This window comes from Sylvia atricapilla, chromosome 13, assembly GCF_009819655.1.
Source record: "Sylvia atricapilla isolate bSylAtr1 chromosome 13, bSylAtr1.pri, whole genome shotgun sequence".
Classification (NCBI taxonomy): domain Eukaryota; kingdom Metazoa; phylum Chordata; class Aves; order Passeriformes; family Sylviidae; genus Sylvia; species Sylvia atricapilla.
The window spans coordinates 7,837,169-7,852,274 of NC_089152.1; the positions used below are offsets into that span (position 1 = coordinate 7,837,169).

Below are 15,106 nucleotides of genomic sequence, written 5' to 3' on the forward strand. Positions count from 1 at the left end.
GAGTAGCATAATCAGACCCTTTTCCCTTTTCCATTCCAATTGCTGCTGCTTGTATGGAAGCTCTTGCAATTCAGCACAGCAATTGGTGCCCTTGAGCACTTGGGCCTAACTGCTGGTGGCAGCTGTGTCCTTTTCCTGTCTTTCAAAAGGGTACAGAAAGTCCTTCATCTGCTCTTATTCCTGTAGAAATGCAGTGCTGGCTCTTTGATTCATGAGGGTAAATTTGACCAGTGCTTGCTGTACTAGGCTAGGCATTTTTGGCTGTTTACAGTTTATTCTAACAAAGTGTGTGTATCTTTATTTCTGTAGAGATGTGGCACGTGTCATCCATATCGAAAATAATTATCCTTGCTGTCTGCACACTTTTTATCATCAGTAAAGGCAAGCTCCTCAAAGATTGAGGCAAATGACTGTCAAGCCTGCTAGTAAACACTGTCAAAGATCCAGCCTAGATCCTTCTTATCCTTTGTTTGCACACCATCCTGTGCTGGGTGAGCAGGCTGCTTGGTACCAGAAGACTCTTTTACACTGTCACTGCTTTTCTCTTAGATGCTAGGAGATAGGTAGTCAGAAAAGCTGTCTTCAAGCTTTTCAGTGTTCTTTTCTTCCCCCTAATAGCAAGCAGTGTTTGATCCCTGTCAGCTCCTAGGTGTTTTACTCTGGAAGGAACACTTCCAGGAGAATAATAAACTAGAAGAACAGTGTTACCACTGAAGCTTTGGCAGGTGAACATGCTGAGAGGTAGAGGAGAGTGGCAGCTCCCTGTTGGTAAATTGAAGCATTGACCTTGCAGAGAAGCAGCCTTGGGGGGTCTGAGTTTTTGTTGGGTGCTGTGGCATTGGCAGCAGCCTTGTGTTCTCCAGCTCTTATCAGCAAGGAGGATTCTAAGTGCTGTAAATCCTCATGCCTTGTTTTGACTAAAATACTCCTTGTAGTTGCAGGTGGGGAAGGAAGGGTGTGATGGGCACTTTACTAAATAAAAGCTTCTTAAATAGTGGAGGAGGTGGTTTAGCCGAGGAAGCCAGTCTGTACTTTTAAATAGTTCTGACTTCATACAGGTACTGTGGGCAGCAAACAAACCCTTCTACTCCATTTGTTTCTTTTTTGGGACTGAGGGAATGTGGAAGCTCCATAACTTGCTTAATTTTTGTGTTGCAGTTTTTTGCTGCATCCTCATCACATTGAGCAGTCAAGCTGAGCTGATGCAGAAAATGGTGCTTTCTGCATATTTGGGGTTGAGGGTTGAACCCTGCAGACTTTTATATGAATTTCTTTGATTGGAATTCAATTTGCATTCCCTAGCATCAAATAAAGGACAAGGCTCAAGTGAAGTTTGATTTTGTAAAGCATTCTTTAAATACCTCCTGCTCTGTAAAGGGGAAAAATAATCTCTTACCTCCTGTAATGCAGGCAGAAGTTCTTAGAATGTCCTGATATTAACAAGTTGTAGGCTCTGTTTTCTCACCATCAGTATCCAGTGTGCTATAGCACATAAAGGCCATGTAAGAGTTAATGTTTAAAGTGTTAATCTTCTCAGATGAAATGAAGCAATGCTCCAGAAATAAGCCTGTTGCTGAACTTCCACTTCACATCTTTGAGGACCTGAATGCTGATGCTTGCTAATAAAAATAGCACAGTTTTTATGTGCTTTGTGTGAGCTGCTTATACAGCTGCTGCTTTCCTAAATTCCTGCATACTGGATTATGTATGTGCTCTAAAATGATAATCTACTGCCTGAGAGCCACTAGACTTAATCTACAATCACATGCTGGAATTGTTTTAAATACTAAAACAATAGGAGACATTTTTGGGAAGACCTAGGAATTGTCTTGTTCTCGAGCACTGTGGGCAGCCACCTGTCAAGATGTGAGGCTCTGCTGCACAGGTGAAATGCAGGTTTGGATCTCAAACACTAACATTGGTGAGCAGATTTATGTAACTGGCTGTGAATTCATTTAAGAGTGATGAAGTCTGTACTTGTTGAGCCATGTAAGTGACCTTCCATAATAAGTAACTACCATCCCCAGGGCTGTTCTCCTGTCTGCCTTCTGTTGCAGATTCCTGTTACTGGAAGACAGAACTGCTCCAAATATTTATTTTTATTCGGAGTGGCTGCTATCTATTGCAACTGACCAAATCAAAACAGAGAAATGAATCAGTTAAAAGCCTTTTGGTCTGGAGAGAGAGCTCAGAAGCCATTTTTGGTTCACAGAAGTAAAAATCTCCATTTTTGGTACAACACAACATTTCCTTGGGTTTTTTTTTATCAGTACGTGCTTGTCTGGGTTGTTGTGCTGTGCTGTCCTTGTCCTTGTGTCGAGGCCTTGGCAGGAGGTCCTCCTGGCTGGTGATGATTGCTCAGCTTCTGTCACCATAAGCCACTATTGCATAACAGGGGAAATGCTGCTTATGGACATGGTGTTTGTTCCTGGGCTTTTGTACGTCTGGGAGCAGCTTCTCTGGACCAGGACACTGAGGAATATGCACTGAACCATCTCTGTGCTGTGCTGGAGTAATCTCTGCAGTACACTGCTTTTCAAAACCTCTTCAATTTATAGCAGACACAGAGGAAGGAGTAGAAAATCTGTTGTGTCCTTGAACACTTCCCTTGTTTCTGCTTGTTATCAATGCTGGAGGGAAGCCACCTGCTTTTGTGTGAAGGGCCCTTGTTTGGAAGATATGGTTAAATTTAGCAGTAATTATACTTATAGCATAAAATCTGAAGGGCAGTGCTCAAATGCTTCTTTGAGTGAATACTACTTAGTTGCTCAGTTTGCATGGTTGTGTTTCCCTGTGTTGCATCCTGCTGAGCTTGTTTTCTTAAGGTAAACCACAAGAAGAATGCCATGAGTACATGCTCTCCTGTCTGCAGGATGATTGCTTTGGAGAAGCATCTTTTTTCAGCTGTTTGCCAGGAGGAATGTTGACTTCACTACAAAACAATCTGTTCTATCTCTTACTATCAGCATTGGGTAGTTAGTTTTTTTCAGCTGGGTTGAGGATAGAAATGTCTTTGGGAGTGCTTTTCAGATAATAGACTTAAATAAAATTGATCTGATCTGTCCTTTCAGAGGGTAAAGGTATTTGTACAATTTCTGGCGAGTTTTCTCCCTCACCAGTGTGGTGTCTTGCACCTTCAGGACTGAAGAGTTCTTTCTGTGCTCTCTTCTTTGAATGGGTTTATTAAAAGCAAGCTGGAAGTCCACACAAGCCCCGTATAAAAAGGTGACCCATCCTTCAGTCTTGTACAGTCTTGCACCATTAGGCTCAGTACTTGCTCTTGGAAGTTCTTGTAGACTTTGTCTCAGCAGAAGACATAAGTCACATGAAGATTTCAAAAATAGATTTGCCCATTGGCAATTAATTGGAGGGTCAACAGAAATAGTGTGACAGGCAGATCATATGCCTGGTTCTGCTATAGATTATAAGGATACCTTGTCCTTAGCTGAGAATATAGATTGTAAAGGATACCTTGCCCTCAGCTGAGAACAGATTTTACCTGAATTCAGTAAAAGAATGCAATCACTCTCACTGTGAAGGCATTACAGGGTTATGTAGTAGGTTAGATTGACAACTTGTCTTGGTAAACAGGAGTAATATTTTTATTAGCTGCTTGGTTTTGCAGCAGTCTGGCAAGGTAAGTTTTGATCTGTCTTAGTTTTTCACTGTTAATACAAGATCTGTACTATCTGGGCAGCTCTTTTCCCTTTCCCTGTTAAATTGTTGTGCTGTTCAGTCTCCTGAGCCTGGAAACTTAAGGGATGTGTTTTGCTTCACAAGTTTGTTGCTTAAAGGGTGATGGGCCTAAACAAAAAGACTGGTGAGATAACAAGCTTCTGCTTGAACACTTGCATGTACTTCAGAGCTTCAGCTGCTTTAAGACTTGTGCAAACTAGAAATATACTTAATGCCTCGGTAGAAGTTAGAAATCTCTGCATCAGAGGGCTATGCACATTACTCATGCTGAAGCTTGGCCTTTGAATATTTATCTGAAAGAATGTGGTTACATGCAGAGTGACTAACACAAGCCATCTTTGCTGCAGGCAGCAATGCTTAAGCAGCTGACTGGAGTTAGCATCATAAAAGGTAAGCTGAGCATTTTACTTGGTCAATAGGATGCTCAAACACTTGTTCTTTCTGCAGGGAGCAACAGTGAATGCTCCCTTGTCCATAGGGTTTCACAGAGTTTTAGCTTTGAGGGAAATGTGGAAACTGTAGTTGTCACTTGACCATCATTACGGATGGAGCAAAAAGGATTCCTGCCTTAAACAGAAAACATGCTAAGGAAACTGCATGTGCTGCTTGCCTGTAAAAGCAGTATAAAGGTTTGATTTATTGCAGATCAGTACTTAGATAACCTCCAGCTGGGTTATGCAAAGGCAGGTCTGAGGGTTTCTTTCCCCAGAGAAACCATCAGTGACCCTAAGAGGCAGGCTGTGAGAACAATGCACTCTTGGGAAGCAGTGTGCTTGAAACTATTTGCCTTTGTTTGAACTCTGGCAGTAGTGGTGAGGCTTTAAAGACTATTCTAATTTCAACTCCAACAGCATCCTGTGGTATGTGCTGCTGCTTCTGTTCCAGTGGATGGCTGTAACCTGTAGCTGGAAACTGGACTGTAGATTAAACATGAGGATAGGATTGGTGCTTGCAGAGATCCTTGATTTTTGGTTTTTGGTTTTTTTCATGATAGCAGTAATCAGTAATAGCTGTATAACTTAGCTGCTGTAGCTGGACAAATTGCTTTCCTGTTAGCCCTGTAGGGTAAGATTTGGGGATAGTCTTTGATTTGAAGAGCACTGTGTGGAAGCAGAATCACTGAAACTTTCTAATGCATGTTCTCACCAAGATTAGAAACCCTGAAGCAATGTTGGTGTCTGAGTCTCTTCTAAAAGAGTTGCGAATTCTTACTAGAGGTTGTATTTGTCAACTCCCCTCAGAAGGTGCTAGCAAACCCTATCTGTAAAGGATGCCTGTGGAAGAATAAAATATAAAAAGCCAGTCAAGTACTGTCTAGTGTGGAGTATGGCTACTGATATGAACTGGTGGTACAGTAAATGACTGGGGTGAAGCCAGCTGTTTTTCCTTATGTTAGGAGAGCAGTGTCTCTTCCATCTGACATGACAGTTGTGTTCAAAACCCTTGCACTGAGCACATGTTAGTTGAGCAGAACCATGTGTGGTTCTTGTGCAGCCTAGTTTAGTTTGATTGCCCTATCCCAATGGATATCTACCCTGAATTGTGAGAATGGACCCACTGACTGCTTTCCACCTCTAGCACCTGCTGCAGAGGATGTGCTTCTCCAGCCACTGTCACTGCTGGGAATGTGCACAGTTGTACACTGTGCCTGGCAGGACACAGTGCAGAGATGCTGAGCTGACAGAAGAGGGGTGCTACTTCTGGCCTTGCCTGGATCCTTTGAAAAACTTTGTAGTTGAGTGATCAAATCTAGAATGCACTGAGGGCTAATTTACAAGGTTGTGAGCATCAGCTGGCAGCTTTTGCAGCCTTTATTGAAGAAATATCTGCTTCTTCAGAAATCTGTTTTGGATCTCTTTGGGAAGTGCATTTGCAAAAACGAGTGAAACTGCAGCAAGCTGTTGTGTTGCTTTGACTGTAAGAAATCCCCCTCGTAGATGTGGGAAAAGAATGGGGAGAAGCTGCTGCTCTTGTCTTGTTAAACAACTCGAAGAAGTTTTTATTTGATCTTTTAAAGGAAGTCTTTTAAAGGAGGGTGTGGGGCAAGAGGGAGTTGCGGATATGACACATAAGAGCTGGCATGGGGAAAGGTCCAGCTGTATGAGTAGGTAGTGTCAGAGCACAAACATGGGGTTTCTATCACATTCTAGTGGATTGTGGGCTTAATTAGTAAATTTGAGTCCTGAGCTGCCTAGTGTTCTGTGAACAGGGAAGAACATGATCTCTGTTTTATACGCTCTCTAAAAGTCAAAAGGAATAATTGCAGGAAGCGCTAAACACAGCAGGGAGGATGCTGCTAATCCCTCAGAATCCAAGGTGAAGTCAGAAGCTCTCAAGCTTCTGGATACCCTGGTCTGTGCACCAGAGACCACAGTTCTTTAATTGGAAGTGTGTCCCTTGGGACTGCTGTTCTCCTCAAAAATAAATCATTCATGCTTTCCTGTTCAGAGCTGATGTAACTCTCTTTTTCAAGGCATTGGCTAAGTCCCCTTTGCTGAGTGACCAGGTGACTTGCCCACATGGTGGTGGTGCTAGGGCACAGTATGTTTCCTGTTAAACCACTTGCAGCTCTGCTTGTGCTAAAAAAATCTGATAACTAAGCCCTTAATACTTTCCACCTCATAGCTGTGTTTCTCATGTATCTTTTTTGGGGACCTGTAAGCCAGGAAAGGAGAGACAATCTGCTTTGTCACATAGCTTTAATATACCCTTGGTAAGCATAAGTAGTTGGTAGACTCAACCCTCTTATTGAAAGGGATTTGTTATTCAGTGGGGTTTGGTCAGTTCTGACTGGTTCTCTTAACACTGTCCCGACTTTTACTTAATTCTGAAAGGCAAAATCAACCTGTACTGTGCTCTTTGCTTAACTTAGTAAAGCAGTTCTGTGTGAAATGGTTCCAACTAGCAAGTCTTGGGGCTTTCAATTTGCTGGAACTTGGTGTGAATCCTGGTGTTTCTGCCACTGGCTTGTACAGTCAAGTGCTTACACAAGTTCATGTGGCTCAACCCAGGAGACTTCAGTGTTTCAATTAAAACAGATTTACAGCACTGTACAGTTCTGGAGGTCACTTTGGTTGGTTGGCAACATGCACTCCCAATCTCACTAAGGCACAAGGACTGTGTGTATTGAGTAAGAAGCATTTGTTCCTCTAACATCTCAATATAGGGGGTGTCTGGGTTTTGGCTGCTGCTATCAGCGCTGGTTTTTCAGCTTTGAAGGTGTTTTAGTTTCTCCCCTTGTGTAAGGCTGCAAAGATCACTGCTGCCAGTTCAGTCAGAGCAAAAATAATTCCATATTTGCTACTATATTTGAGAGCTGGTGAGAGATTTGTTATGGGAGTGCTTATGTGTTCTCAAGGGCTCATTAACACAGCAGGGGTAAGCAATTAAATTAATGCCTTTCAGGTACATTCCACCCCTCATCTGGGGAAAGAGTGGACATATCCAGACAGCTCTTTATGGAAAAATGGGGAGAGTGAGATCACCACATCCATATGGACTTCGCAAGTACCTCACGATGCCAGATGGAGCAACGGCCACCTTTGATCTCTTTGAGCCACGCTCTGAGCACTGCACTGGAGGTCAGTCCAACAGCTGCTGCCTGCTAACCTTGATTCTGTGCCCTTGGGGGACAGATGAGGATAGAGCCCATGGCTCCCATTTGGCCCTCAGAAGAAGCAGATTTCTTTTTTAAAAATGTCAGTGTTGAGATCTTCATGCTACAGTGCTGCACTAGAGCAGTTACAGTTATCTTTATTGCTGAAGAGAATCTGAGCAGTGCTTTTCTAATGAGATAATTCAGTGGCTAGAGCTGGTAATGTTGGAGCTTTGCACATGAGAGTTACAGTTAATTTGAAGTGCATATGATAATCCTGAATGTAATTTACAGTGCTTACTTGAATTACAGCAATTACTTTCTTGGTTGATGAAATGATATCTTGTTAAACTAGTGAACAGTGTCAGCAGATCAAATATCATTAGATTAGCCACAAAGTAGATGATGGTTAGTGTCAGCTGATCAGAATGTCTGTGTTTAGCAGAGCTTCATTTGGAAGTTCTGTATTACACCCAGCTCTAGAAGGGAAATGAGGGGGAAATAGCATAACCAGTCATACTTGGAGTGCTGGGCTCCACAGCTTCCACACACATCACGACAGGCTGTCAGAAGGCAGAACATGTGCAGCATCAAAAATGTCCTTCAGACAGAAGAATGTGCTCTTGATCTCTAGGCAGTGCCTGGAGAACTGTTTGCACAGCTTTCCCTGAAGTTAAAAACTGTTCATCTCCCATAGCATGAATTACTTTTTCACATCTGTAGCACTAGAGCTGCTGGGTCTCCTGTCCCATACGGGATTTTTGGCAGACTGGTAGGAATTGTAGCACACTTGTGGTAGGTGGTTTCCCATGGATCTGAAATGGAAACCTTCTGACTCTCTTAATTTGCATGAAGTGACATTTACTTAACTTCCCTCTCTCTCTGAGCACAGAGGATGTCACGATGGTGATCTGCCCGGGGATTGCTAACCACAGTGAGAAGCAGTACATCCGCACCTTTGTTGACTATGCCCAGAAAAGTGGCTACAGATGTGCTGTCCTGAATCACCTGGGAGCCCTGCCAAACATTGAGCTCACTTCACCACGGATGTTCACATATGGTAGGTACTTCGTGCCAGTTGGGGAACTTATTTTCAAGCTCCTCAGCCTCCTTCAGGATAACAGGACTGCTGTACCCCAAAGGGGGTAAAACTGTTTTGTACTGTTTCTTAAGAACTAAACTGAACTTAGATGGGAGGAGGAGAGGAGGCTAATACTAAATTTACTTTTGTCTCTTCTGCCTGCTCTTACAGATGTATGCTCATCAAGGAGGCACTTTTTTTGTAAGAAAAGTTTTTAGGGAAAAAATCCCTTTTGTGCCTAAATGATCTGTGCCATCTAAATGATTTTAGAACTACTGGATTTGCTGGTTTCATGGAACGTGAAACAAGCCTGTCTCTGAAGGATAAATGCCACTTCTGAGGCTTTGTAAAATGCAACCTGAGAGGAGTTTGTACCAACCTATCCAGAAAGTACATTTATACCATAGGAGATACACATGAGGATTTGCTCCTGTCACAGCAGCAACAGTTATGATAGTAAAGCTGCAGAAGTGGTAGTGCTTAACTTGCTATGATTATGACTCTCACCTTGAGTATAAGGAAGTCTTTCATAACCTAGAAATTAAAGGGAATAGATTATTTGAAACTGTGTGAAGGGTGACTCTAGCTAGTTTTAATTGTCCTTTTGGTGAGCAATGTGATCTCTGTAGAATGGGGCCTCTTTGTCTGTGACCTAACTGCTTGTTCCTGAGCTCTCTTGAGCTCTCATCTCCATCTTTACTGTAAGTATCTGTGGGTACCCTGTCAATTGGTGTGTTTAGCAGACTTGTGTTAGGTTATTTTTTTTTTTAAAGTTAGCTAAGCTGCTGCTTAGATTTTGGATTACAGAACAGTTATCTTCAACAGTCAAAACAGAAATACTATGCTTTGAGATGCCAAGTCTGGCAGGCAAATAGGCTGTAATGCTTTGTTGCTTGTTTTAGAATTATTAAATATACTCCTCTTTGTTAAACACTTCAGGAATACCAAATATCCTCATTTGTAGTGAGGCCTTAGGCTCTTAATGGCTGCAAGACTACCATGTCTTGAAAACTAAGTTTTAATGTTAAAGCATTTGCTATTTTGATAAAAGTTAAGAGCTTGCTTTCATGGAGCTTTGCTTTAGGCCTTAGGGTGTTATTCTGTAGTGCATCTCTTGAGACATACCTTTTAGTCTTTTATAGCCTTGGAAAGGGCAAAGAATGACTAGCACTTCCTTTGAGTAAGACAGTAAATCACTTGGCAGAGTTGCTTGTTAAGTAAAGTGCCAGCAAGTCCAGTAGACTTTACTCTGCCTCCTACCCAAATAACTCAATGCCCTTTCAGCTTTGCTGTGTTCCAGGCATACTTGTTGAGGAGCAAGTAGCCTAAATTTGGGATTCACTGAATCCCAGCCTCTATATCAAGCTTGACCTGTTGCTTTTCTAGTTTTGGATTTCTGAGCTGCCCTGAAATCACAAAGGTCAAACATTAAAGTATTTTGACTACTGGCGTCTTCCAGAGGAAACCAGCACAGTGCAGAATTTGTTGTCTTAAAGATTACTCATTAAAAATGTTCACAAGGAAGTGCCCAAACCCTGCTGAAACACTCAGCCAGGAGCTTGCTGTTCCACTGTATCAAGCAAACCCTGGTGCTCAGAGTTTACTCCAGAGTTAGGTAAAGTTGGGGTCTGATGTCTACTGAGGATGGTACAGCTGGGGTGGAGGCACAGTGAAGCAGTGTTAGGTTAGTACATGGTGGAATGCTGGAATCCTAGGATTTATCTTCCTGGACAAATTCCACAGGATAGAGCTGAGTTTGACTCTGGACAGGAAGAAACATCTGGAGTTCTATTTCTGTTGTTCATGTGATGCCTTCTGTGGTTTGCAGCCTTAAATCCAAAGGGAAGGTTAACAAGCTGCATAAACAGTTGATACCAGTGTACTAATGCCATCACTATTGCAGCTGCTTCTCCATATCTCCTTTTCCCATACTCACAAGCAGGAGAAATAGTTGTAGGTACTCAGATTGTTGTATGCGTGGAGCTCTTCAAGTCTGTCAAACAACTGGAGGATGCCAGTACTGCCAGAAACTGGATCTCTCAGTGCCTGCAGCCTGTGGGATGCAAGTGGGTGTTTGCTGACAGTGGAACAGATCTGTATAGAGAGACTTAACTATTCTCTTGATGTGGGGATACCCACGTGGCTTTCAGGGAGCTGCAGTATCTTTACCTGTTCAGTGGTTACAAAAGACTGAATATCTCTGCTTAAACCCCTCTCCCTGATTCCAGAGATCACCTGCTTAGCCAGGCTCTGCAGCAGTCTGCTGGGAGCTCTTCCTGACAAGCCCCTCCTTTCCCCTCCCCACAGCATTGTGGATTTAGGGGATCCATGGTAGTCTTGCTAAAAACAAAGGCGCAAACTGCATTCCAAATACCCCACTTCACTTCAGAAGCTGCAAACTGCCTCAGGAAAGTAATGGTGTGTGCTGCTCTTGCATAGTAATGTCAAGCCCAGAGGTGCTGGACTCTGCTTTTTAAAGCTGTTTTAGAAAGGAAGAGTTTTGATTGTCATGTTAACTGTTACCATGATTTTTAAGCAACTAAATTTCATCTTGCTTTAGTGCTCTGCCAGAACTAAGCATGAGCTAAGCTCCACAGGACTCACAGATGTATGCACACATGTGAATCAGAGCTGTTAAAACCTTAAGGCTATTGAAAAGTCAGAAAGGGTAAGAAGCTGAATTCAAAGCATGCAACTGAAGCATCAAGTGAGAATTTAAATATGTTAGATGATGCTTTTTAATTTTGTTCTTCTTTTTAGGATGCACCTGGGAATTTGGTGCCATGGTGAATTACATCAAGAAGACCTACCCTCAGACCCAGCTGGTGGTTGTGGGCTTCAGCCTGGGTGGAAACATAGTGTGCAAATACCTGGGAGAGAGCCAGGCCAACCAGGAGCGAGTCCTGTGCTGTGTCAGTGTGTGCCAGGGCTACAGTGCTCTGAGGTAAGTCTGGAGCCTCTTCTGGGAGTGCAGGAGGGGGCAGATCTTTGCAAGGGCCAGCTGAAGATGGATGTTTCTCCTGCACTGAGCTGGTCTGACAGACTGGGTGTGTAGGATGGCACCATCCTGAAGGAGCACCTGAAGCTTTGTTGATTTGCAAGCACAGTAAAGTTTGTTAGCAATGCAAACAGGTTTTGTGTACCAGGTACCTGCTGGCAGCTTTTGGACTATGCATGTGATGCTGTCTCATGGCTACAGTGTCTTAAGAGGAGGCATTCCCTGTGCAGTCCTAATTAACCAGGCAGCCTGGGCAGCATGACCAGCTGCTGAGCTGATGCCAGATTTGCAAGCAATAGTTTACACTGTCTCATCCCTCTGAGAAATATCCCATGGCTCATAATAGCTTGTTTGGCTTCAGTGTGTGGCCTTACCTGGGGAGACAGGAAAGGCACAGTAGATTCTCTTCAGTCTATGCTCCCCTCTTAGTGTGTGTCACTGAAACAGGCTGATCAGGGCATGGAGAGGTGCTTGTAGCTGTGTTATAGGAGTGGGGAAGGTGGGGAGGAAAAGTATTACAGCCCTAAAGTCTGAGAATATTAATGTCTCCCCACCTGGAAGCCAAGGCTCTGGCACTTTAGGAGCTGTGATGGCTTCATTTGCATGTACTGACGGTGGGTCCAGGCACAGCAGTGCTACTTGAAAACTGGACTCAACTAATGTACTTTAACTTTTGCATGTATGCACAGGTAATGAAGATTAAAACACTATAACTGGCTGAGCTGCTATTTCCAGTTTTTACTCTCTGTATATGGACTATTACTAAGGTGTAGCTGACTCTGCAGTAACTTACCTGCAGTTTTGAGCCATGAGACTACTTACAAGGCAAAAGAGACTATTAAGACTCAGGTATTTGGATCAGGATCCTTTGGGCTAATATAAATGGTGAAACTGTGGCAGGCCTGTGAGGGGCTTGCTATGGAATTCAGCCTCACAGCCTGGTCAGGGGATCTGGAATTCTTGATACTGATGATGCTCTGCCTATGTAGGGACCAGTTTGTTATTTAGTAGCCTGAAGACACCTTTTATGAATCAGGCTCTTACAGGTAAAAGCAAAAGCTTTTCTGGAAGCACTAAGATGTAAGTAGAAGCTTGATATGCTTGTAATATTTCAACTATCTAATCCCTCTTGAGGTCAGATATGACTACTGCTAAAAAACTATATAATATGCTGCTAGTTTACACCCTTTAAGTCTGAACAGATGCTACAGGAACAGCTGTTCTGTTTTGTTTCAAGTAAAATGTTCTGAGCTGTCCTGGGGTTCTGGCATCAAGCACAGAGCATCCTTTTGAAGCCAGCTCCTTAATTGCAATCATCAGACAGGCTTTGCAGGGATAATATCTGGCTGAGGTCCACTTGGTTCATCTTCTACAATTATGCAATATTGTATTCCTGATCTCCAAAATGCTGTTGTGAGTAATGCTGTTATGCTCGCACGGCAAGGACAACCTGATTAACAATTCTCCACTTGGATATTTGTGTGGAAAAACAACTCACTGGGTTGGTTCTTTTCCCCTGAGTTTAATGCACCCCATCATGTGGGCTGTGTGGATTATTGAGCTCTTGCCTCCACCTGCTGGGTAAACATCTCCTAGCAAACCTCCTGCCACAGAACATCTGCTCTGTATTACTGGACAGCCAGCAGGAAGGCTTTTCAGGTCTTGTGTCTCCCTTCCTAGTATCTGCATCTGCTCTAAGTGCTAATTAGCTGAAAAGCTGGAGGAAAGCAACATCTGCTGAGCAAAATACAGGAGGAGGGAAGGCCTTGTGCCCTGGATATAGAAGTGGGAGGGAGGAGGTCCAAAACACCTACAGGTAGAATGGTGAAGCCACTGCCTTCCTGGGCTTGGTCTGGTACATTAAAATAGCTGGCTTCAGCCTTCAGGGCTGCATGGAACTGGATTACCTTGGTAACACAACCACCAATTAGTTTACAGTTGCATTTTTTTATATATAATATTGGTTTGTCCAGCATTTATTCCCCAAATAACTTTCATAAGGGAAAGGAAAGGTTTTAGTGAGTAAGGCGAACCAAAGATCTCAAATAGGAAAGCCTTTTGAGAGCAACAGCAATACTAGGATCTGCCAGAAGAATGAGACTCCTAGTTTAATGAATTAACACAGTCTAGGGAATGTGTTCCCTGAGGCTGAACAGGGACAGCTCTCCTTACTCCTTAATCTCTGCCTGCATAGGCTTGATTCTGCTTCTTGATCTTGTGGAATGCATCTTCACCATAGCTACAGGCTGTGGGGAGAGACCTCAGCTCTGAAACCAGGGCAGTCCTCAAAATACTGGAAGCTGCCTGTGTTCTTTTTTTTAATGCTTGCAGCTCTTCATATTAAGAGTACTGCTCTACACCTCATGAACTGCAGGGAAATGTAGTACCTTTAACTTCAAACATCTTGTAATAACTTGGTTTTCTTGGAAAACTTTTTGTGAAGAAAGAAATGTGCATTTTCCTATCTTCTGTCATTCCCCTGCCCTGGCATAAATGTGGTATGTATAACCTGGCTAGACTAAAAGGTAATGAATTTTTTTTTTTTAATCCATATACTCCAGCATGGCTAATTACAAGAAAACAGCTTGCTCCTGCCTGGTAGGGGACTTGCAAGCTATACCTTGGAAGGTCATGCTAAATCTACAGCAGTTCTCATGATGTGTTAATGTTTAAGTGGTAGGAGAGCTTCAGTAGCTGAAACTGCTCCCAGCATTCTTCAGTCTCTCAGTAAATGACAGTGTGTTCCCTCAGTAACAGCAAACCCTGCTAGGAGGAAAGCTCTAACCTGCCCATGACCCTGCATAGCAAAGGAGTGCTGGTATCTGGCAGAGCTCACACAACTCTGGATGGCTTAAATTCTGTTTTAACAACAGATAAGCTGTGAAGTGCTCTTCTGCTTTGAGAATAGGTAAAGACTTCAACTCAGATGCCACTTGCAGCTGCAGCTAGTATTTATTCCTCCAGTTCCTGCCAATGAAGTGAAACAATAATAGTATCTGTGCATATTGGAAACATCTGCACAAATTATTTCCTCTGGAGACCTGTATTACACAATAGACAACACTGTTGAGCAACAGGTTTTAGCCCTTTCCTTGAAAGTCCCGTTACATAAGTTACAGTCAACTTCTGCAAAGGGATACTAAAATCCTCTTGTCAGTGTTATGGATCTTGATTGATGGCTCTTAAATGCTCTGATCAAAACTGCTAATTGCATTGTGCAAGATGAGACTGCAGATCTGTTTTCTGATACTAACAAACTTCATCAAAGTGGAAGTCATTTCCTGGAAAAGGTTAAGCTGTGGCAGGGAAGGCCTGGAGGTTTGTTTACACAGCCCCCAGGCTGCCATAAGATGTTAACAGTGTATTAATCTGATCTTTCAAGAGCTCCATTAGCAGCTTTGTTTGTTCTGCACTGTGTTTTTTCTAGGGCACAGGAAACCTTCATGCAGTGGGATCATTGTAGAAGATTTTATAACTTCCTAATGGCAGACAACATGAAGAAGATCATCCTTTCTCACAGGTACTGCAGTACATCACTCACACTGACAGTATTGATTGGGTCAGTTGCTATATTGGATTTATCTGCCCGGTCCTTTAAAACAGGACTCCTGAAAGAGGTTTAGCACAAGGTCCCTGATGGATCTTTAGATGAACCAACAGAGAAGGTGAGCCCACGTCAATCTCATTATACTGTAAAATAGACAAATAAGCTTTGGTCATCTTGTTAAAAGAAAGG

At 42.9% G+C, this 15,106-nt stretch overlaps 1 protein-coding gene across 4 annotated transcripts in view; it reads left to right on the forward strand.

The window, feature by feature from the left end:
• ABHD2 (abhydrolase domain containing 2, acylglycerol lipase) overlaps positions 1-15,106 on the forward strand; it is a 38,733-nt gene that overhangs the window by 13,634 nt on the left and 9,993 nt on the right. For all 4 annotated transcript variants that reach the window (XM_066328311.1, XM_066328309.1, XM_066328308.1 and 1 more), the window contains 4 exons: positions 7,102-7,277; positions 8,184-8,351; positions 11,133-11,316; positions 14,798-14,890. In XM_066328311.1, the coding sequence (XP_066184408.1) occupies positions 7,102-7,277; positions 8,184-8,351; positions 11,133-11,316; positions 14,798-14,890 (621 nt within the window). The remainder of the gene's footprint in view (positions 1-7,101; positions 7,278-8,183; positions 8,352-11,132; positions 11,317-14,797; positions 14,891-15,106) is intronic.